Consider the following 24,702-nt stretch of genomic DNA (forward strand, 5'->3'; position numbering starts at 1 on the left):
GGCTCATGCTGGGGTCAGGGGGGGCTTACCTCACACGACTGGATGCAGTGAATGATGGAGGGGTCCGGATACCACCGCAGCCTGCCCGTGCACACAATATGCTGAAGAGGGAAGGAGAAAAGAGCTGTTAGGCAAGGCAGCAGAGGGAGGGCAACAGCCACCGATGCTTTCTGGAGGTAGAGGATCTGCCACAACACTGCATTGCTGATCACAGTGCAGAACAGCAGTGGCACACCCAGGACCTTCCCTGCACCTCTGCTCAGCAGGAAACACTTTGAAGCCCATCAAACCCAATGCAGCTACACCTGGTTCACCCACAAACCAATGTACATTGTTCAGTGCAGAGGCTCGATAGATGTGTGTGTGTGTGTGTAGGTGTATATGGACGTGCAACTGAGAGAGGACAAAGGGAGACAGCAGAGACCACCAGAGAAGTGGGTTTGGCTGGCAGTGCCACCTCACGGTGGCTGACCCGACTACAAGCTGGTGCTTGGAGGAAGCCACCCAGGGTCACAACAGGCTGAGTCTGCCATCACCTCTCTGCGTGATGCTGGATTCACCAGCTTCTTGCTCCCACAGGATGGGGGTTCAGCCAGTCATCACTCAGTGCCTGCCTCAATTTGCTCATTGACCCCTGCTCAGGCTCCAAGAACCAGGTCCCAGGAGGACTCACCTCCCTGGACCTGGTCTGAAGCAGATTTGCCAGACTCATGTTCACTCATAGGGCTGAGGTTATCGCTGGTATTTACAAGGCACAAACTCAGCTGTTGCAGCCAACTGGACACAAGAGCGAGATGTGAAGAGCTCTGTTTCATCATGCTGGAAAGCGCTGTCCCGCTCATTCAGCAGGGGTTTGTGGGGAGCACTCATGATTATACAGGGGGAAGAAAAGCCCCACCACACATGCAATTTCCTCCTTGTAAAGTTCAGGCAGACTTTGAAATCTGAGGCCCCATAAAATGATGGCTGGCCTGTGAAAGTGTCCTAGGATGCCCTTCACAGCACAGGAATCACCCAGAGGGACACATATGTTTTCTTCAAGCCTCCCATCTGAAATCTGCAGCAGCAAGCAGACCAGCTCCATCATTCCTGGATGGCACAGCAGCTGAGGATGAGCCATCTCTGCCCACATTGGGACAGGGTGAGGTCCTGGACATCCTCAGCCAGCACAGGGAAGGCAGACTCAGAGGGAGCTGCCATCAGACGGGGCAGAGGCTGAGGATGTTGGCTGAGCTAGCCTGTTCCTGCTCAGCCCGGATGATGTTTGCATCTTAACCCTACTGGGGTGTTTCATATGTGGTTGTTGTGCAACTTAAATGGCATTTTAGCATATCCATACTAGTATACTCATATTCCAGGCTGGGAAATAAAGGCAGAGGGACAAACCTGCTCTGCTGCAGGATGCAATGGATCAGAGCTGAAAGCAAAACAGGACCATGCCCTCCCCAAGTGCCCACTGCATCTCCCTGTATGGTTTGCCCCATCCTCTCCACCACCTCAGGAGCACAGCAGCTCCCAAGAATGGCAAGCTGCTAGAGGGTTGGAGGAGCAAAGCAGGGAGCGAGGCAGAAGCCAGGGCAGAGAGGAAAACAAGACGCTCCTGGCAAGGGGAAGCCACTGCTTCTTAAAATAACGCCTCCCTCCCTCCTCCTCCTCTCTGCAAAATGCCTCCTTTGCACGAAAGCCCGCAGTGGCGGTGAAAGGGAAGCTGAACAACCACCACCTCGACAGGCCAAGCCATCCAATCCCTCAAAGGCGAGGACTCCTTCCAAGGCTCGTGCTTAACCATCCCACACGCCCCGGGCGTCCTCACCCCCCGGCAGCGATCCGTCGTGGGTCTGATTCAAGGCGACATACAGTAGTATCCACAAGCACGATGCTGGGCCTCCTGCGGCTTCCCAGGAGGAGGGGAAAGTGTTTGGATGGGAGTGCTGGCTCCTGGGAAGACTGTTTGCTTTTCTTTGTTCCACCTCCTTCCTTATGCATCTCATTTTTATTTTAAGAAATATTACCCCAGCGGAGCTGCTTTTTGGGAAAGTCGTGCCATGAGGATCCAAACTATTTGAGCTATTTGAGCTGTTTTGCCTACAAAATGAGTAAGAGATGGGGAGGGAAAGGCTCCCCTGTTCCAGCAGCAGAAGCAACCGGCCGGCCAGCGGGTCCTGGCAGCCAGAGACACCTTTCAGCTGACAGTGCCCTGCCTCCTCCCTGGCAGAGAGATGCCTGCCTGGGATTGCATCTCTGCTGCCAGGTAATCGGGGACCCAGGCTCATGCTGTGCCAGGGGTGGTTTTTGGTCTCCCAGCACACTGGCTGACAATAACAGCAGCTTAGTAGGTTTAGGCATATGGCACGTCCCGAAAAATCAGCGGGATTCCTGCATTTAACTTCATTCATTGTGGTATCCTGCGAGTCCTTGAAAGCTGGCTTAGGAGCTGATAACTTATGCTGAACTTTGGTACGGGAGAGCAGGAGGCTGTTCAGTAGCATCCACAGAAGAGGGAAGAGAGAAAGAAGCGGTGGGAGGGGGGACCTTGGCACTGGAACCTGGTTATGGGGAGCAGCAGGTACCTCCAGAGCATGCAGCCTGGGCAGCTCCTTGGAGAGGGCCAGCCAGCTCCAAGCTCACTTATGCTGCTTGTTTTTCCAAATCTTACCCTTCTTCACCCAAGTCAAAGAGATTTTGGTTAAAAAACACTAGATAGAGAGAAGGGGGTCTCCCCTCTATGCTGCCAACAAACCCTCTGCTAGAGGAATCCACCTCCCTGTTTACCTGGACTCTGGTGGGCTGCAGACGGTGATCCATAGTCTCAGCAGTTACATTTTCGGGCAGTATGACAGGGTCGCTGGGAGGTATGATACAGGAAGGTATGCACACAGCACCTGCAGGAGGAGAGAGAGCCTTGAGGACTCCATCAGGAACCAGGCAATGATATTTTACAGAAGGGCACCAGACCCAAACATGTAGACTCCTCACTGAGGGTAGAAGCAGACATAGAGGAGACCCTTTTCCTCCCAACCTGCAATGACATTTCCTTCCTCAAATCCTGAATTATGCAAGAGCCTACAGGAGTTGTGGCCAGTTCCCTCCTCCCAGATGAGACGAAAATTCAACACTCCCTAAGAGACAGATTCAAGCCCTGATGGCAGGACGTGGGATCCAGCATGAAAATAAGTCTGGCCTGGATGCTATTGGATGTTTGTTGACATGTTAGGAAGCATCTTTCATAGTTCTTCTATCCCACTGAATTCCCACTGCCTTCCTATGACTCAGGAAATAAAAAAGCTGCAAAAACCACCTTGGAAAACCTGGTGGATCCCAGCCCTAACCTCAGCCACACATCAGGTCTGTCCAAAGCTTAATGTTAGCAGGCCCTGTCCTTAGACTGCCTCAGCCAGTTTTGATTAGACCCAGATGACTGGTGTGTTTGCTTCAGAGTTATATAGGCTTTGCTCAAGTGTCCTGTCCAGCAGGATGCCAGGCAAGATGCAACGACTGTCACCGAGCATTGCAGCTTTTCCTGAAAGCGCAAAGCGACCAAGTTCTGAAAAAAGAAATGGATGATGTGGTCCCTCATCTGGTGAAAGTGCCCTGTTACACACAATTGTCACTGCGGCTTTTATCTAGGACCTGCCACATTAAACCTGCAAATGGCAGCAGTATTAACAAGTCGAGAGACCTCAGCAGGGATGGAGGGCTAGAGATTAGGAAAATTACTGCAAAGGGCTGGGTTTGCCCTAGAGACAAGTCCCTGCTCCTTCTGACAAGAGAGATGCTTACACTGGATCCAGCTTTAGCTTTGAGTCTTGCCCATGAGTACAACCAGGGCATGCACAAGGCTAAAGCCACCCCTGGTTTAGAAAGAGGATGGAAGAGAGAACAGGATTTTTTTTTCATATATTTAGCAGGGATTGGTACAAGAAGAGTCATAATGACCTTCAGCTCTCTAGGAGGGCTGAGTCAACATAAGGTTTGGTTTACTGTTTAGCTTTTGCATGCCCTCACCTATGCCGTGCCCCTGCTCACACTTGTACTCCACAAAATTCAGCTCCAGGGGTGGTGGGCAGGTGCCCCGTAAGCTCTCGCACAGTTTGAACTCCTCTGTCCATAAGCCCTCCTTGGTGCAGACGATGGGAACCTGCAAAGCAGAGGAAGAGCAGCTGGCATTGCTACCAGCAGTGGCAGGGCTTACCCTGCCTGGCTGCTGCCCAGCTCTGGTGGCAGAAAAATGCAAGGACCCCCCTCCTGCCAGCAAAGTCCAGAGGGAAGTTGTCCGGGGCAGCCGGGTTGCAGCCATCTGGTCCAGTTTATGAGTGCTTTGCAGTACCGACCAGAAAGCAAATAGTTTTCCAGCTGCTGCTGGATCCCACCAGAGGGACACAACCACACTTCTTTTAACAAGACCCTTCCAGCAGGTTGGATGCAAAACCTGGGTGGAAAAGCCTGTCAGGCAGCAGCCTCCATCCCCACGCAAGCCCCTTGTCTAGCAAGCCTGCTGCAGCAAGGTTGCCCATCATCCCAGGCAAATGCATTCACATCAGCTCCCCAAACCCACTGGAAACCCTCTACTTTTGCTTTCTGACCCTTTTCACTCAAGACAAGCAGGCTTGCTTAGGACCAGTGCTTTTTGGAAGGGTCACCAGGGAGGAGAGCACCCCAGGCAGTGGTCCGCCATGTGCTGGTATGAAGCAAGAAAAGCTTTGGGTTTGCAGGGCAACTGCTGTTTGGTTGTACAAGGGCATGTGGCCCTGGGGATGGTCAAGCTGCTTTTGGGTTCTCCAAAGCACAATGCTTGGCCGATCTCTGCCTCACCCCCAAGTCACTCACCTGTTGTCCCTGCTGCTCGCAGTTGAGGACGCACTGGCTGTCCAGCTCGAAGCCCTGGGTGCAGTTGTACATGCCCTCGAAGACGGGAGGGGGTGGCTCGCACACCACGGGGACGCAGCGCCCCGTTTCCCACTGCCCACTCTCCAGGCACTGGACCTTCAGGAACTTCCTGGGGAAACACAGACACCAGGTTGGGCTGCAGCACCCCAAACAAACCCCACCTTGGCCGTACCAAGCATCACACAGAGGCAGGAGAAGCCTAGAATCATCTCTCCTGGAGCACAACCAAGTCCCCCTGCATGGGCCTTACTCACACCATCACAGCCCTAACCACGGGCAGGTCCTCCTGAAAGGACAGCCCACACTCAACCACGACCTTTTCTTCCCCTCATTGGGGGTAAATCACACTGATTTAGGAGAACTGGATGTTTTTTCCTTGCACTCACCACCCCATTGCTCCCTGCCTCTCCTGGTGCCTCTAAACTGTTCCTCTCTGCCTTGCAGACCCTGCGAGTCCTGGGCTGCTTTGTCCTACCGCCAGTAGCTACATACTTTGCTGGATGGAGTGAGCCTTCACCAGTAAATCCTGCTGGCCTGCACCCAGCTACTCCTGAGGCTTCTCTTTGTACTCCAGCCAGATCTGTCAATCCCGCTCTTGCCGAGGGGCTGTCATACTGCAGCAGACCAATACCATCCTGTGCTGCAAAAACAGCCCAGGCGCAACCTACTTGCCAAAAAAATGATAAAAAAGAAAGGAAGAAAAAGTTCAGGAGCAGAGCCCACCCGCTTTTCAGTCTCCTGTCTTTGGCAATGATAGAGACACTGCATCTTTTATATAGAGGTATCAAGACCCCACCACGCATCGGGTTGGCTGGGGACTGCTCTCCCAGAAGAGGACATGTCACCGCAACTGCAGACTTTGACACAGAGGTTTTGACAGTGCTGATGGGCTTTGCCTGAGCCGGTGCTGATTGCTCTGTCCTTAATGAGGCTTCTCCCCACCTCACTCCTGTCCTTCTTTACTAGATGGCCTGCTTACCTCTGCCCTCTCCCACCACCGGTGCCAGCAAGCAGAGCTCCAGACACCACGTTATGAAGCTTATAGCATGATGCAGGTATGCAGAGCGGGGTTTAACTAGGTTAGAGAACCCCCCGGGAGGAGGCACTAAACTGCCCCTTGTTCTGAGCAGCAGCAGCCATTGCATGGGGCCACCCAGATGCCTCCAACGCACAGAGAGGGGACACACAACCTGCAGCGGTGATGGCACCCCATCCACACCCCACCACCAGACCTGGGGCAGGAGCTGGTGGTCATCTCCATCACATTTCTGCTGGGAACTCCTGGATGGGAAATTTGAAAGCTTTTTGAAACATTCTCATCTTGTTAAATATTTGCAGCTTTTATAGATTTCCCTTCTCCCTTCAGAAATCAGGGATCTGTTTTTCCTTATGGACTGTATAAGGTGGCAGTGGGTTCCTGCTGTAGTGAATTCAGGCTCCGGCAGGTAGCATGGAGGCAGGCAGGGGAGGGGATGGGGTGTGGCAGGTCCCCCGGCACAGAACTCCGCACAGATCTTCCCACCCGACCACACCAGGAGTGTGGGTGGCCACAGTGTAAGCACCTGAGCAGTAAGTGGTGCTGCAAACTCACCTCGAGAGCAGTAGCCTTGAATTGACTGAAGGGAACTGCAACTACCTACTATTTTGGAAGGGTGGCGAGGAGGAGCAACTCTGGATCCCATAGTGGACATCTTTGGTTTCAGCCCACCCCTAATTTAACTTTCTTGGTTGCTTGTCTTTTCCACTGGGATGATGGTCACTGCCTTTCAAAGATGTCCCCATCAGACCTTGCCTCCTCCCTTGTCTGTCTGAATGCTTTGCTTTGCCCACCTTTAAAGGTGAGCTGAAGAGCATGCCTAGAGGTACTGATCCCATGTTGGATGTCCAGGTCCTCAAGTAGCATTTTCCTTTTCTTGAATTGCCTGGCACTCAGGGTGTGATCCAGCCGTACAACTTGCAGGGGGTAAATAGCTGGGGGTTAAGCTGATGTCATCACGGTCATAGGAGCAAACTGGTGGTGCAAAGCCTCACTGCAACAGCGATGCCTCAAGCACCAAGCAAACTCCTTTACAAACCAGGAGCATCCCAGCCACATGCTACTACTCACTCCCCCATGGGTCACTGGGGTATAACAGATGTAGACACTGCACCTCCCTATTGCTCCTCCAAATCATGGCAGAGGCCCTTTGCCCAGGAAGACCTGGGGACAGGGCCAGTGCATGGGGAGGACACGCCGCAGGAGCTGCAGTTTGCACAGGTACACGGTGTGGTTCAGAGGCCCATCAGAACCCCATCATCTTCACCAGGGCTTCATGTCTTGATGTGGTGCTAGAGTGACCCCAGCAGGGGCCGGCACTGTGCACAGCCTCTCCCACCTCTGCCCAGACCTGCACCCCACCTAGGTCTGGGGGGAGAAACCACCTCACTCTGGAGGCTCACCCCACCACCAGTATCTGTGCTGGGGAACTTCAAACAGGGCTAACCTGGGCTGACCCCAGCGTAGAAGGTGGTGTGTGGACCACTGCCACACATAGGAAGTGAGCAGTTTATATTAAGACACAGAGAAGTGAAAGGAGAGGCTTTAAAAAAAAAATAATATATATATATATATATATATAAAACCTCATAGCAGCTTGAAATTTCCAGAACACTTAACTTCTTCTGAACTGGGTTAGAAGCATTTCTCAAGGATTAACAAGGGGGCCAGGAAAATTGGAGTCAAAGCTTCCCCCTCCAAACAGGCAAGCATATACCTAATGGGTAGGGGAGGCAGGGGAGACGTCTGAGGCCAGCGAGGGCTGCGTCTGACGTGAAGGCATGAGCACTCACCCGGCTCCAGGAGCTGAGCACGCAGGAGCCTGGCTGGGATCCAGCCATGTACTGGGTCCGCCATACAGGAATGGCGATAAAGCCTAAAGCCTCATCTCCTATGGTAGGAGACTGACAGCTTCAAAAGAATAGAGGGGAAGGAGGGAGATTTGTTAGTAAATTGAAAGAAAGCAACACCAGCTTGTAGGACCTCTGCTGCTCTGCTCCAAACAGCCTGGGCAACCTGTGCTGTAAATCTTCATCAGGGACCTTAGAAGTGGAAGCGACACAGGAGTCTGTTTGACAGCCAGTGCTTTCTTTACCTGGCTGTTTGGCTCCCTCAGCTGTGTGGGCGTTTGCCTTTTATCTGGAAGGGGCCAGATGTGGGCAGAAGCAGCAAGCACCCCACGCCTTTGCACCCACCACAAATGTACAGTGGCCCTGTGCCCTGCTAAACTCCGATGTTCCCAGGACAGGTTGTCCTGATTTGCCTGCTGCAATCTTTCTGATGTATTTCCAGCCACTGGTCTGCTAGTTCCTTCCAGTCCATTTTGTCCTCCACATTCTCCCAACTCCTCTCCCTCTTTCATGATCTCCATAGTCTTTGAACAAGGAGAGGACATGGAGGGACTGACATCTCCATGGAAGCTCATCAGGGGGCTGCACTCCGCTCCCTTGATTTCTGGTCAAAATGCAGGCTGAGACTTTCAAAGCTACCTGAAAAGACCTGGATACCTCATTCTTCTTTGCTTCATTCCCACAGGCTATCAGAAGGGCCTCAAGCCCTCACAAAGGTGGCTTTGAGATCCCCAAATCTCTTCTCTCCAAGGAATCACGCTGCATTGTGCAAGTGAAACAACCACTCTGCAGGGTCTGACCTTTTCAGTTCCCAAATCGAGAGCACCCCCTCAGCATTAGAGTGCTCCTCTAAAGGACGTCCTAGATATTCCTTTTAGAGAGCTCCTTCAGATGGCACTTCATGGTGGAAACAACAGCAAGGACCACTGCAGGGGTGATGCCCATTTTCCCCAAAGTATCTGACCTCTGACTTTCAGGCCAGCTCTTTTCAAAGCTGCAGCTGTGGACGATGCCAAACATTGCTCCTTGACAATTCATTTCTCTGTGTGATCCAGGTGGGTAGGTTGGTGCTGGCTTTGGACAGATGCTGCCCAAAACCAGAAACCTCCCATCAGAAAGCACAAATGAACAATGCATACATTAAGTTTTCCTCATTACCATTGTTTTGGGGTTATACGTGAAACAGCTTGGCAGCTGAAAACCAGGCTGTTATGTGGACTCTCCAGGTTGAAAACCGATTTCCTTTAGGAAGAGTCAAAGAAGCTTTAGCCTTCATGTAAGAATTGTCAGTCAGATGATCCTGCCAGCAGAGAAGCAGCAAATCTCTGGCAAGATCTTGATTACACAATCAAGATTTCCTCAAGGATTCCTTGTAGACAAGCAGTGATTTCTGAAGGGCCTTTCCTCACCCAGGTTAATAGATAAAAGTATCTTCCATGAGACAACAGATTTCTTCATCCCCTTTCTCTTCTACTTGTGCTATGGGAAATGAATTTCAACTAAGATTGCAGGATTCTAATCTTCCTTACTGCCCCTGCAGTAAAATTCAACTAACAAAACAGAAGTGATAAAATAGCATGAATATCTGTGTCCAAGAGCATCTCAGCTTGAACAGAGACATCTGAATCTCACCATGGCTCAGGCCTGCATAAGGTGGACACCATAGCCCTACTGTGTGAGAAGCAAGGCCCCAGGGTTGGGTCCCCAGTCCAGGGGGTACAACACTGTGCTGGTAAAACACCAGCAGCCATGGTGTTTTACAAGGTGTGTGACAAAGAAAGGCACTCCAGAAGGCTGATCAAAGCCGCAGCTAGTCAGGAGGTGATGCTGAGCGCTGGCTGGGTTGAGTTCCTGCTCACTCATATTATAGCTTAACTGTCACTGTCCACAGGGGATCTGAAGCCATCCCTGAAGGAAGGCGCTTACAAGCAACCCTTGAAGGAAATGACCAATCTTCTCATAACAGTGCTGTGAGAAGTTGAGTCTGTCTTTCACATAGTAGCAGAGTGGACTGATCCCTTGGGAATCCATGAGCACCCTAAGATGCCTCTACACCTTCCCTGGAAAACAGACCGATCCCCATAGCTGTTGGCAAGGCCAGCTGGGGGGTCACACTCCCTCCATTGTTCCCCTCTAAAAAGGCATGATCGCTAGAGCTAGAGGAATAATTCAAAGGGAGCCTGATGATATTTCCAAGGTTGAGATAGTTAGCTGGCATGAGAAGTCTTCATTGTCAATGGTAGATCGTGCCTGATTGTCCAATATGTAGTACACATAGAGAGTCTTGTTTTCTTATGCCATCAACACCTGTATGGCACTAAATCCTTTAGCAAGGCTGGTTCTTGCTGGGTTGATGGACAACAGGGAGAAGATCAAGAACTCAGTTTGCTGGACCCAGAAATACTTCAGAAGACTGCAAAACCTGATGTCCAAATCACCAGCTGAGACCCTGCCTGTGCCCCCACCAGCGCCAGCCCCTTCCAGAGCTCTCCATCACCCTCAATAACTTGCTTTCTCCAAAACTGGCTGGAACAAAGCAAGCTCTCACTCCGACATCTCCCATCCTCCGCCTGCTGGGGCTGAAACACCAGAAGGATTTCCAACAATCCAGCAATTGACCGGCCTGCTTACTGGCTAGTAGCTGCTACTCACTACATGGGTTTGTACTCATGCTCAGTGTATACACAGAGCTCCAGATGCGATGGTACACCAGCATTTACACTTCCAAGGAAAGGCTTTTGCTTTGAATCAGGCCACTCACATAGCAGTTAATCTGCATGATGAGAAAGCAATGAATTTTCTGTTTCTGTTAATGTTTTTTGCTTAAAGTAACAAGATCGTACTCTAGCATCAAAGATATTAGACAAATTAGTAGTAATGATAATAGCAAATGTGAAAATGTTATGTCGACATGCATTGCTATGAAAATGTAAACCACTTCGCATGATTTTCCTCGACTTGTCTCACAAGCTGTTCAGACCCATAGGGTAGTTATACACACACCAGAGGAGCCTCAGGAAGTCCCAGAGGGCATCTTTTTTACCAGCAGTTGCCGTAGCATGACTGAGATGGCCTAACTTTGCAAGCTGAGTTGATCTGATTGCACGTCCAGTGCCTGAAATGCCACAGGCACGCAAGCTGCTCTGCAGTTTGCAAAGCAGTCCATGTGATCATAGCCATAATCATAATTTGCTCAGCTCCCCTTGGCCCAAGAAATGCTCCTAATGCTGTGAAAAGCTGTTTACAGAAACCACTTCCTTCATTACAAGGCAAGAAATTTGGCAACTGCTTCCCAGTGCACAACAACCCTACCCCAGAGCAAAGTAGAGATGAAGTCTGCATCCAATTAAAACTGGAAGGGGGCATTAAACAATTAGCACATAATTACCTGATTTGGGCTAGCGTCAAGACTCTGGGGAGGACCAGGCCAGTGCCAGGGAGTCTTTAGTGACCGTACCCAACAGGGACTTCAGCTGAAGGCGTTGCAGACAAAATGCTGCTTTACCCCCCAGCGTCACAATATTGGCTGAGCGCAGGGCTAGTGAATCACCAGGAATTTTTCCCCAAAGCATCAGGAAAAATCTTCTCCAATTGAAATGACAGTGCTCGAGATTAAATTTAGCCAAGATGTGCAGGGGGTAAAATGTTAACTCTGACAAAAGGCAGTCATTCATTCTTACAATTCCCAGTGTCTCGATCTACGTTTTATCACTTTTAGGAAAGACAGCAGCTCCAGGAATCTTCCAGCATCTCATTACATCTAATTACCTGAGAATCTGCAAACACTTCTGTACATGCTTAATTTTCACCAAGCGACAAGTGTGTTGAGGTGCATGGGAGAATTTGCATGCTTTAGGTTAAGGCACTTAATATACACTCATGTGCAATAGCAGTTTAGATCTTGCTCCCAACTGTTTTCATCTAAACCAGGGGAATGCCTCTCATATTTCAAGAAATCTGCACGACCAGAGCAAGCTGCTCTGTCTTGTACCTATCAAATCAGCTCTTCAGGACTGTCAGCATACCATCAGCTCTCCTCCTTGCTCACACTGAGAGAAGAGAAGGAAGGAAACGGTGATAACAGACCCACCACAGACTTACTTCTTAGGCTTGCCCGCTGTGTTCTCGGCCACGTGGTATCCAGGCTTGCACTTGTAGCGACAGACTGAGCCCACGTCGTGGTTCCCCTGAAGGCATCGTGGGACCAGGAGCTTGGCGTTGGCCACCACAGGGGGAGCATCGCACTCCAGCTTGCAGTAGGCTTCAGGGAGTGACCAGAGGCCATCCTCCAGGCAGGTCAGCCACTGGTTTGTTCCTGACCCCAAAATAGAAGTGTGTTAGTGTTACAGCTGACCCAGGGATGGAGTCCTGCTGAGGGAAGCTCAGAGCAACCAGCAAAAGTCCTCTTTTTAGAGTGGATACTAATGCCAAGGGAGGCAACAAAGACCATGGACTCCATTGCATGCTTGGTCACACTGCGGCAGAAATTCCTTGAATGCAGAAAGAAGCAGGGAAGGGACAGTTTCTAGGGGATGGAGAAAGGATCTTGGTTCTGTAAATTTCCCCAAAACTTTCCCTTAAACCTCCCCTCTCTGGTGATGCCTCGAGATAGCGTTCAGTGGGCTGGGGGCTCCTGTACATGACATCTATCTGTCATATTTAGTTTAACCCGTCTTCATTCTCCCCAGGTGCTTTCTGCAGCTCGTCCTTACCTACCCTTACAAGGTGTCATATCCTGCGCTACATGTGCAGAGCAAGATGGGAAGTGCCAAGAGGACAGACATGGAAGCCTTAACTGGTGTGACTGGGAATTCAAACCACTCATTATTAAAGGTTTAAGTTGAGTATTACAGCCCAATTCTTTTCTTTCCCTCTAGAGAAGAGGGCATTTGGTAGACCCAGCTAGTAGGTGGCTGAAACTACACAGCTCTGGGTGCCTGCCCAGGACCGAATCACCCACATGGTGTGGACTATGGGTGGTTCACTGGGAACTGCTGAGCAAGAAAAAAAGCTGGACTGGAGTGAATGGGACTCTTCCTACCAAGAAGTTTGGATCAGCAGATTCCTGGTGCAGCCAGACTTCTCCACACTCCCTTCAAGCATCGCTTTCTTTTTATGGGATCACTGCTCTGGCTACAACTGCTCTTGGACCAGGGGCAAGACCATGCCTCCGCTCAGCACTTGCGTTCCTAGCGGGCCGGTGCTGCCGAGGGTCGTCCCCCGCCTCCAAGCGCCACGCAGCCGTGTCATCCTTTCCTTGCCTATTCTTAGCATTTATTAGCCTTGAGAGCCTGCCCGTAAGGATGCGAGCCTTCGGGGAGAACAAGCATCAAGCACGTCCCTGCCTCAACAGCTCAGCCAAGTCAGCTGGACCTCTAAGACTTTACCCGCGTGGCTCGGCAGCCTTGGCCGAGCACCACCAGCCGTTGTGTCAGCCGCTGGAAGACACCCAGGGCGCTCCACCGAGGGGACGCCTTCCCACCGAGGGAGCCCATGGCAAACCTCCTGTTGACTTCAGCGGGAATAAGAGGCGGCTGTGAGTGAAAGATCAGACTAAAGCCCTGCCCTCAGCTGACCCACCCAAGGCAATGGACATCGGTTTGCACAGAATTTGGGCTGTCAAGTTGTTGTCCGTGTGCTACCCTTTGATCAGCTCACACTGGGGATCTGCCGGCATCCCCCTGTCATGAAATGAGACCTTAATTCCCTGCAGTTTTTGCTCCTTAGATTTAACTTAAAAAAAAAAAAAAAAGTAAATGATTTTCATACGTTTCAGCTATAAATGTCTCCATAAAATAGGGCACCCATTAAAATGATTTGTTGTATGTGATTGTTCAGAGCAAAGGCACTGGTGGAAACTCACATAAAGTCCCAATGCTTGAAGCTGTCAAGGCAATTACCCCCGAAATCCCATCCAGCTCAGCCTTGCATAGACAGGAACAGTAGCTCTCTTTCTCCGACTTGGCTTAAAAACATTCCTGCGGCTATTGATGGAGTCGGCAGAATGAAAGCCAGGCCATGGCGTGTCTGGAGGACTGCTGTGTGTCTGGGTGGTGAACATCTCCCAGACTGCTCTGCAGCTGTGGGCTTCGGTCTCTATGGCTTTATACAGCCCCAGGCCTCCTGAACCACAGGCTTTCCCACAGCCACCAGGCACCAAGCCACTTTTGGCTCTCTGAAGTCCTCTCTGTCTGTCCGTGCTGGCTGCCTGTACGCTTCTTGCCTCCCCCGTCCCCATAATACTGAAGGCTGCCAGACCTCACCAGCTATCAGGAGAAGACCTCCCTACACCCTGAAGTGGATGGATAAGGGCTGCCAGCCAGGGGATGGGAGTCAGAAGTAATTATCCCCACACTATGCTGTCTCTGCTCAAGGGGGATGGATGCCCACCATTTCAGGAAGTCTCTCAAGAGCCAACCCGGCTGGCAGAAGCCAGAATAACTGAAAAATTCAAAGCAACAATGCTCTGTTTGAACAGCTTGTGACAGGCACAAAAAGGTGGCACCAAAAAGGGTGGTTAAATCTCTCAGCACTCCAGACCATACCTTGAAGCTTGGCTGGGTGGATGCAGGAGAAGGAGCATCTCTGCAGGTAGGTGGTCCCCTTGGGGCAGGAGAACTTGGCGTAGTACACGTGGGACTGGTCAGGAACACCGCAGTCAACAGCATCACAAGTCACAGATCTGTCCCACCATCCTGAGCTGCACATCAGCACCACCTCCTGCTGCAGAGAAAACAAGGCTCCGTCAGACCCCTGTGAGTGAGCTTTAATCTACTGGTTTGCCACCACAGCAGAAAGGGCTGACCCAGGTTTCAGGACAAAGAGATCTTTCCCCCATTTTTCCTCCCTCAATGTGCCCTTTTCCCCCACTCTGGACACCGAGTCCCACAGCTCTCACCTCTTCACGGGGTGACTTTTGGGGTGTGAAAGCAGTGACTGGCCCTTGGGGTGACACACATATCACCTGCACAAGAGACATGCTGATGCTTGGTCTGTAACTCCTTGCCTCAGGAAAACGCCAGCTGCATGCACGCTGTCTGAACGGTGCCAGAGCACACCAAAGGAAAAAGGAAAATCCCTTCAAGATACACTAGAGCTTCCTGAGATACAAATTATTCCCAGCTCTGTGCACTGCAATTTTCTCCCCTACAAGATCAAATCTTACTTCAGCTGTTGATGGGCAGCTCTCCTGTTGATTGTTTTTCTCTAAATGCACAGATTCTCTCATGTGTCAGCCCACAGACGCTACTGAAATCAGAGATTCATATAACCTCACTTAAAAATCCTAATTACACCGCCCTTCTTACACAGCTGGGGACTGAATGAGAACCTGACCGCCAGTGGTCCCACCACTAAATGTGTTGATCATGTGCCACAGTCTTCATCAAAACAGTGGTGGATGACTGTGTGCAGCAAGCAGTCTGGTCTAGTGAAAGGTGTCTCTAGCCATGGCAGGCAGCTTGGACAAGATGATCTTTTCAAGGTCCCTTCCAAACCCTTTCCACTCCCAGACTGCTAGCCTCAGTCCAGCAGTCCTTAGGCAGACGTCACAGACCAAAGAGATGTCTTTCAACTGTTTTTGATGTCCCTTCACTGTCTGAGTACAACCACGCTGCTCGTACAGTCAAGTGTATGACCTGTCCTCCCAGCCAACACATTTTGATTGAACCCCGACGTGGTGGCTCTGAAGGAAATCACTAAAATTTGAGTCTGGTACTCCTGGGTGCACAAGCAGGATCATGATGTAGCTGAACCAGGTAGAGAGGATGCTCAGGGAGAGCTGTGTGCGTTTTCCCAAAATGACTCAAGTTGAGTAGGGTCACACAGCCAAACGAGTAACTGGAGGGCTCAGTGCAGGGCACTAGCAAGCTGCCATCTGCTGTGACAGCCACATGGCGAAGCTCTGTCCAGAAGTTTCCCATCTTGCTGCCAAACACAGGAAAACTGTCACCCGAGGCAGATTTATTTTGTGCGGTTTCATTTTAGAGAACGGGAACATTTTGTTTTCCCTGGGCATGCCTTGGCCCACAAAGCCATGCGGCCATGTAATTAATAACCTCCCCAGTGTCAAGGGGCCGAGCAGTGCATACCCAGATGCCCCAATGCACTTTCCAGCGCCCACCTCTCCTTCAACAAACACCAATGGCTGCAGCACGGGAAACCTGCCTGCCAGGAATCATGAGCGCTTGCAACTCTCCGAGGAGAGGAAAGGTCCATCCTGTTGACGTGGCCTGACTCACCTCCATCTGTCTCCACCCCGTGTGAGTTCACGCTCTCACTTGGGCTGGCGTGGGGACCAGCTCAGCCCCAGAGACTCCTCTTCCCCCTCCAGGAACAGCCTAAGGACGGGACACACTGTGCCCACAACCCTGCCAAGGTGACTGCCCAGACCCGAGGCAGCTCAGCTCCCAGGGACACATCAGTCCCAGGTCTCCTCTGTCAACAGCTAAGAGCTGTGCTGGCTTGTGACTTTTATGAGACATCCCCCGGCCCTCTGGAAAGCGGGACAAACTCTTTCATGGTGACCTCTGCACTGCCCCGCTGGCGTGGGCAGTGTTATTGCAATGCAACACAAAGGAAGAAAAGCTCTCTGTGCTGTCTGCTGCCTCTAAATATAGTCGCTCTGCAATGACTTCATTTTTTCCTGAGCCACTAACTTCAGCTTTAAGAGAGAAAACATCCCAGGGATGTTTAACCCTCCCAGCAATGCCCATCTGAAGAACAGAAATGTCTACCTCTCCCTCTTCAGGAGTTCATCACCCCAGCTTAGGATATCCCCTGCAGTAGCCTTTAGCCTGGCAAAGCCATGGTCTGCAGGCAGCACTGGGCTGGGAGAGCTAGGAGGACTGCAGTGAGGGAAAGAGAGGAACCTTCAGAGAAGGACCACCAGCAACCAGCACAGAGGTCCAGCACTGGAGCCTCTACTGGGCTGAGGTTTGTTAGAAAAATGATGAAGAGGTTGAGGCTAGAGGAACAAGATGTCCTGGGGTCACGCCAACCACCTCAGGGTGGTTAAATCTTTCTTAACTAGCACTCTGTCCAACAGGCTGTGAGATCACCTCCACCCTGAGGTCCACTCACCTGTGCGGAGCCCAGGCTCTTCCCATTGCTGGAGCCAAGGATGAAGCCCTTTTTGCAGGTGGCAGTGCATGCCATGTGTCTTGGGCTGTCAGAGGTACAGTTGATGGTGGCAGCATGAGCAAGCAGTGGCCGCGTGCATCTTCCTGATCCTGCACAGGCACCATGGACACAGCTATGGAAGAAAAGAGGGAAGAGATCAACCTGTGGGCCCCAGGACTACTTCATCAAGGAGGGGCTCTCTCTGGGTGGCACCTATGTGGGATGTTCAGCAGGGCACAGATGCCTACAGAGATGTACACCTATCCCTCGGCCCCAGCTTCTTCCAAGCTTGAAGTCTCCTGACGATGATGCCAGGAGGATAGTTTTTCACAGTTCTGCCTTGGCTGGACCTCAGCCTAACGCCAACCCACACCTTCCCCCAGACCATCGTGTCCTTCTAGGCTGATGAAAGGAGGCACAGCCCAACAACACTCCTTCCAAAATCCATGCTGTCTGGTGGTGCTAGGCCAGGTCCTCTGCCCCAGGGTGTGACAGCTGCACTGCACAGAGCCTGCACACAGCCTAGCACCAAAGGGCCTGGTGGTGCTTGGTGTAGGTGGACCAAGAAAGCAAGAGGAGGGAGGTGACAGGGAGAAGGCAGGCAGACAGCATATTCAGCAAGGCCACAACTCTCCCATGGTCGAAGTGGGAAAGTTGGTTTCAGATGGTCCTATCAAGCAGCATTCCTGAATGCACAAGGAGTAAAGCTATAAACAGCAGTTATTGTAGCACCTTCCTGAGGGTGCTGCAGCTTCTCCAGCAACAAGGGGGTCTCTACCACATGACAATTTCTCATCTCCAACATGCTCAAATCATATTGGACACCGGAGAACTTGTGGCAAGAGACCCCCTGAAATCACGCTCTGCAGCGCAATAGAGAGTACGCTGTTAGACTCACGCATGATTGCAGACACTCATGTGTGTCTTCCCATACATACTCTGCTCATACATATCTCAGACACTAGTGTTTGAGGGCAGACAGTGGACAGCAAGAGATCTGCACTTTCCAAAGGCAATAAAGCCCAGACAGTAACACTGGGTGTTTCTCCTTTCCGGTAACTTTTGAATCCACACTTCAATTTCAGTCAGCCTTTGCTCAGAATAAGACAAGATTTTCAGCAACAGATGCTCAGGAAGAAAAGACCTTTTTAAAGCCTCTGCTGATAGAAGAGTGATGGGTATGATAAACCCTGTATTAGACATTAGAAAACCCACAAAGGATTCTCCAAGGAATGGTTTAGCTGGAGAAGAAACCTCTGCAGATATTAGGGAACCATTAATGAGATATTCTTCAAACTATATGCAGTCCCCCCAGACCCAGAAGCAGAGCTGCCCGAGCTTCATGTCCACACGGCTACACCACAGCCTGTGGTGGAAGGGAGAAGCTGGACATGCTGCAGGTGTCTTCTCCACCCCCCTCTTGTCACCTTCCCACTTTGCTTTGATGGTCTGCAACACCTCTGCTCTTCCCACAGGCCCACGCAGCATTTCAAGCCTGTGCATAATGATGCCAGGCTCTTTGGGATCAAGACTATCTCGGCAGATACCTGTCCAGCTCCACAGACTCAGCTGTGGCCACCAAGGTGAGTTGCAGCTAAAAGGAGGAATTAGCCTCCCCCATGCGCCACCTCAAGTTACAAGAGGTCCCTGGAAAGCTTGCAATGTGTCACCTGTCCCTTGGAAAAAATCAGCCCCCTCCTCACTGCAGCAGCTTCCCACCAAGGACCAGCTATTAGGTACTGATTAATTAAGCATCACAAATAATCCCACAGTGAAGAGGAGCACTGGCTAGAGGGCTACGGTCTCCATCAGTGAAATGCAGTCAGTAGATGAATTACCTGGGATGGAATGAGGCCAAGACATGGGGTTGACACAAGAGCTCCCACAGGAAAATGCCCTCATCTGGCTGTCAGGCTTATCCCTTTACCAAATGATATAGGTGCAAAAACTGACAACAGCCCTCCTGAAGCAGGGGCAGAGGTGCTGCAGGTTCAGGTGACAACTGTGGTGTTGTGCCTGAACGTCTACCCTCTGCTCCCCGCTTTGCACAGAGCTGCCGACAGTTTTGTGCACTGCATTTCACCCAGAGAAGGCAGAGCCAGCCTTTGCCTCTTGCGTTCGCTCAACCTCTCCAGTCAAGGATGCACAACTAGAAATCCCACAAATGACACCAAAAAAAAAAAAAAAAAAAAAAAAAATCAGTGCCGACACGGACATTAAGGGAACGCAATGTGCTGTTGAATCTGGACAAGTCCAGAGAGCCAAAGACACGGTGGAAACCTGCAGGCCTTAGCCCTGAAAGCTGGTGGGCACGGGAGGGGACCACAAAGGAGAACAAGAAGAAAGGGGCTGTTTTTTCAATGCAGACCTGTTTATGAAGTGAGAAATGGTTTCAGGGCAGCTGCTGCAAATTCTTTCACTAGCTTATATTTCCATTTGCTTCCTTTTTAAAGAATTTGTTTTATGAGCACAGCGTTTGTCAGGTCATTAGCTTCTGAGGGCATCTGGTACCAATTGTAGCCCTCTCCCCTCCCCTCCCGCAGTCACCTTCTCCGGGCGGTTGCTTTGCTCCCTGCCTGTGCCCCCGGCGCAAGCACGCACACATGCTCCCGTCCCCGACTCCACTTCCTTGTGACGGAGCTGCTGTCCTAAACTTCCTCATGTGCGTGTCTCTGCACATGCATGTGGAAAAGAGGCTGAACTTCTCCTCTTTCCAGCATTGCTCTTGCATCCTATCTGCTTCCTTACCAGCCACGGGCATGCAGGAAGATGCAGCTGGTGTGCAGCATCCCACCTACCATGGTGCTTGGTACTACATCAACACACCACCGCAAGAAAGTCCTTTACCCCTGGGTGCCTCCAGGCATGTGGATGTCATCTAGCCAAATCACAGACCACATGTTGGGAAGCAGCACTGGGAGATGAGTGGTGGGTTCACCAAGCAGCCGTAGGCTACAGGGCAGCTGGGTGGCCACACCAGGACCCCAAGACACCTAACTTGATCTGCTTATGGTGTTGTATTGAGGTGCGGTGTGTGCGCTCATTGCAGCATGAGTTCGAGGAGGGGTGGCAGCACCCTCTGGACACATCCAGGCAGGCCAAGTGCTTGGTTGGAGCAGCTCTGCTGGTGCTGGTGGAGTGACAGTTCATTGTCTGGGACAGCCTTGGCAGTTGGGACAAGGTTGGTGTTGTGACAAGTAACAAAGCTCTGATCCTTTTCAGCACTAGTGGGCACATCTTGGTTTTCCACCAGTTTGGAAATGTAACTGGCAATGCTGGTATAAAGTGGATCAAGAGATCAGCAAGTTTCTTACTCCATTCTTATATATGCAAAATGTTATATAGATTAGTTATACATAAGGGATTGATAATTTTAGGCCAGAATATCAAAATCTTTCTTTTTATATACATCACATGTATATATTAATTCACATAGATATATTTTAGAAATAATTAGCTGTCTCTTTGCCCCAAAAGATGACTAATCGCTGTTTTCTCCTTGACTAACAACCCCCATCCCACAAAAAGCCAGTAAGCTTTATTTTGGAAATGGTCCGGGACCTATCGACTCAAGTTCTGAGAAACTGTTCTCATCCTATACATATCTTTGAAGTCTGGTGCTTCTATTCCAGACCTGAAGAAGGGTTCACATCATTGAAAGCTGTCTGATTTTCTCAAAAATACCAGTTAGCTTAAAAAATATTTATCATCTCTACCTACAAACTTTGCCTTGATCACTTCCTTTATCATTATCAGCATCACCATAAGTATCACTGCAATACTCAGGGCCAGGACACCCTTGAGCCTGACGGAGTACAAGTGCAGGACGAAAAAAAAAAAAAAAAGCTGTGTGGCCTGGCCCCATCATGATCCACATGCCTTACCAGGGTTCGCGTAAAGTGATGGAATAAATCACTGCTCCCAGCCGCTGGAACACTAACGAAGGCTGGACGAGGAAATTGTGCAGTTAGCCCAGTTCTGATCTCAGCATGAAGGAGCTCTTTCTCCTTTTGATGATAAATGAAATTCCTGTATCGCAGCTGCAAACTCCTGACTTTTGCCCATTTTTGATTCAGGCCGTATAAGATGTAGGATGAGCCAATATTTTTTTTTTTTTCTGTATGAAACATCCAAAAAAAATTTCCATTTTTATCCCAGCATCTTTTGAAGCTCAAACTAATGATTTGTCAACAACATTTTTATAAAATACCAAGGTTTTTCTCCTAACTTATTCCACGTCAGCACCAAGCCTGCATGATTTTCTGGGCTCACCGAGTCCCCTAACTCATACATCAAAGAAAGTTTCAGATCTGGAAATTTGTGAAATTCTGCCTAGCGATGGCCCTAACTGCTCTGAAATGATAAGAGCTTTGTTTTTAAATGGGACCGATCCCATAAACTAGAGCAAAACTTTTCCATTGGGATCCTATACCAGCAATGGAGCACACTGAACCAGTGGTGGCAACGCTGGTAGGGAGACATCGTTTTGTTATGACAAAACCCAAATTCTAAAAAGCTGGAATTTCAAATTTTACAGCAATTATTCCATGGAATCCAGAAAATACTAATGGATTTACCCAAGTCAAGCTAAGCCAAGCCAAATACAGTGCAGCTACCTAAAGTATAATAAATCATCTATACATTGCTGTAGTATCTACCCAAACTTTCAACCCAAAGATTGCTGCTAAAACAGCACTTATCATCAAGGTCCAACTCTAAGAGGGGAAAATTATTATAAAGAGGTTCATCTCATGGTGCAAATTTTTGGGGGGAGAAGGGGTTATAGGAGATGTTGATGGAAAGGTAAAGGTTTTGGTCAAATTTTCTGAAGTTAAAAGTAGTCATTGCATATACTCTGATGAAGTCTGGATTGTAGCACTGAACATCAGTGAGATAAAAGATGTTTACCCCAATGTGGTCTAGCAAAAGAGAATAGCTAGGAAATGAGAAAAGGTGTTTTGGAAACACTTGGGAATTTCTCCCTTCAGGCGTGTTTCTCATGAAGGGGAAAGGTCTCACTTTTCCAGTAAATCTGATAGCAACCATCCTTGTGGGAGCAGGCTACGTGTACAGACCCAACGGTGGTGATGCTTCTTGATTATGATCTTCATTGAGGTTGCCATCTCAAGAAAAGATGTTTGCTTCTGTACGTGAGTCCCAAAGAAACTTGGCAAAAAATAACATCTCTGTGAGTCATCGACTGTCATCTACCTCACAGATAGAGGAAAGGCATCAGTAAGATGTCAAATGACCTGTTGGTCCCTCCATAGCCAAGGAAGGCAAAGGAAGGAAAAGGAGCAAGAACAGGTCATTTTTTGTTGTTTGCTACACCGAAGTAGATTTATAGAAACACAAAAAGTGAGGCTGAAGGGATGTCAAGTTTGGTCTAGTCAGCTTCCCAGCCTGAGGCAGGACAGACTGTACCTTCATCACTCCTGAAAGGAGTTGGCCTAACTCCTTCCTGAAGGCAGATGGCCCACCTGCCCATCACGAGGCCAGCATGCAGGTAGGATTTATCTGCCAGTATTCCTCAAGGGTGCATATTCAGCTATCCCAAACACCACCTTTAACCATATCCGATCCCCACGGCAACACACTGCACCTCATTTCTGTCACCTCCTGTCTTTTCCAGAGAAATTAACTTCTGATCCACATCTACCAGCAAGACATAGAAATAGTGGAGGCGTTTCAAAAGGGAGCTTCAAGCAGATGTCATAGCTGGACTGCAAGACTTATGCTATAAGATTTAAGGAGGAAAAAATATTTATCATGACAGAGAAGACAGTGAGAGAATCTGATCATTCTGTACAGACATATATACACAGAAAAGTAATCTCTGCCAGGAGGCATTTAGACCTTTCTGTCAAGGATGCAGCAGAAGCAACAACTTTCATCTTGAAATCAGAGGCAACTTCTCAGCAGAGAGGGTTACTAGATAGAAGAATACTCAGCAGGGGAGATGGTGGACTCATCACCTCCTACAGCCTGTAACATGAAATAAGAGATCCTTCCAAAGGACACATTCAATCCCGTTTCTGCGAAAAACGCTAGTGCCTGTACATAACGTTAGGGAGTCCAGGGCAGAACAAGGGCAGGCTGACTGCAGTGGTATACCGAGGGCTCTGCAGGCAAACCTTGGGGTCTCTCAGCGCTTGTTGCCTTCTTCGCTGGACACAGGATGGACAGAAGGCTTTGTGTGGTTCACATAATGCCCATACGGGTAGGAGAACAAGGAATCAAAATCAAGCTTCAGGGTTTCACCAGGAGCTGTGCTGGGGTCAGGAAGGAAACCTGCCTTGCACCTCACACAACTGCTCTGTGTTGTGATTCACCTTCCCATGATGTATCGGGGGTTGGCCATACTTGGAACAAGTTTATCAGACAGGGTGGCCCTTTCCATGAGGTGACACCAAACACCCTGTTTCTAAGCTGTTCAGATGCTGTGATTGACTCAAGATCAAATTGGTGAAAAACTTTTCTGTTGGGAGATATTCTTTTCTAGGTGAGACTGGCTAATCTCAGGGAAAGACAGAAAATGCCTTGAGCATCCTAAAAAAAAACCCCTATACAAAGTATTAAACTCAAGAAACTGACTAGGCTGCAGAGAGCAAATAGAACGGGGCAGCCCATGAAAATGGTCTCTGCACCTCTAAGGGATTCACTTGTCACCTTACATCTGGACAGTGAAGCCACAGTTGAAGCAAACGATCAAGTCCTACAGTATATCCTTGGCCACCACTGACCATTAGCCAGTCAGGGATGCACAAGAGAAGCACCAGAAGTCAACAGGCTTTGATGCTGGGAGAGAGGCACCTTGAGAGGTCTCAAGGGCAGAGGCAAAGGCTGAGGTGAGCCCCTACCCCAGGAAAAATTGTGATCAGGGTCCTAGGCTTGGTTCTCGAGAGGTCTTTTCCTCCAGACCAAGGAGAGAGAATGTGCATGGTGCAGTACAGACACAGCCTGCTCTGATGGGCCTCTTGCTGCAGCCAGGAGGCTGCACTTGCCTGGGAGATGCAGGGAACAGACATCCAGGCAATACATGCTGTCCTCACAGCAGTCAACTCTCGATGCCGGCTGCACTGCTTGTGCAAGCAGAGCCTGAGCAGACTCTGGCTGGGAGGACAGAGTGGGGATGGAGGTACACCTTGACCTGAGCATTTCTCAGCCCATCAGACATGACCCTGGAATCCCAACATAAGGGTCCATCCCCTTCGTGCCTGGTCCCTGACCATGGGGCAGCCTAGGCCAGAGGGAAGGAAATGAAACACCAGCATCTCTGCCCAGGGCCCCCACAAATTTTCACACCAGCACAGATGCAGTTCATAAATTGACCATGCATAGATTTGGCGTCTGGAAGAAAGAAAACAAACCAAATAAAACCTGCTTGGGAAATGGCCCTCTTTGCTGAACAAAGTTCAGCAATTGAAAATATGTAAACAACCCCCTCCCTCCATCTGATTTTCTCTCCCTGACATCCACTTTCCATATAAAAGGAATCCAAACCAGACTCCCCTTGATGCATTAAACCCGCTTTGGGGAAGCAAAGGAGGGCACTCACACAGGAAATAAAAACACAATACAGATTGCATTTTGTAACACCTTTCCTGTTAACTTGCCAAGGAATTTCCCAGCACATGCTAACATAAAATAAAACGCACTAAAACCAAGGTAAAACTAAACATAACAGAGGAAATCAACAATGTTCCCCTCGTTCAGTATATAGCCTGTACACCAAGGAAAACAGGAGGGACTGTAGCTCTGTTTTAAAATACAAAGAAAAGAATGACAGCTGGAGAATTTGAGTTTCCT

General features: G+C 49.8%; 1 protein-coding gene across 1 annotated transcript in view; it reads right to left on the reverse strand.

Annotated features, from left to right (window-relative positions):
* PAPPA2 (pappalysin 2) overlaps positions 1-24,702 on the reverse strand; it is a 94,431-nt gene that overhangs the window by 17,503 nt on the left and 52,226 nt on the right. The window contains exons 14-20 of the mRNA XM_074877272.1: positions 16,855-17,026; positions 14,319-14,496; positions 11,875-12,088; positions 4,828-4,996; positions 4,006-4,138; positions 2,773-2,882; positions 30-101 (exon numbers count right to left, since the gene is read on the reverse strand). Coding sequence (XP_074733373.1) covers positions 30-101; positions 2,773-2,882; positions 4,006-4,138; positions 4,828-4,996; positions 11,875-12,088; positions 14,319-14,496; positions 16,855-17,026 — 1,048 coding nt within the window. The remainder of the gene's footprint in view (positions 1-29; positions 102-2,772; positions 2,883-4,005; positions 4,139-4,827; positions 4,997-11,874; positions 12,089-14,318; positions 14,497-16,854; positions 17,027-24,702) is intronic.

This window comes from Strix uralensis, chromosome 8 (assembly GCF_047716275.1).
Source record: "Strix uralensis isolate ZFMK-TIS-50842 chromosome 8, bStrUra1, whole genome shotgun sequence".
Taxonomy (NCBI): Eukaryota; Metazoa; Chordata; class Aves; order Strigiformes; family Strigidae; genus Strix; species Strix uralensis.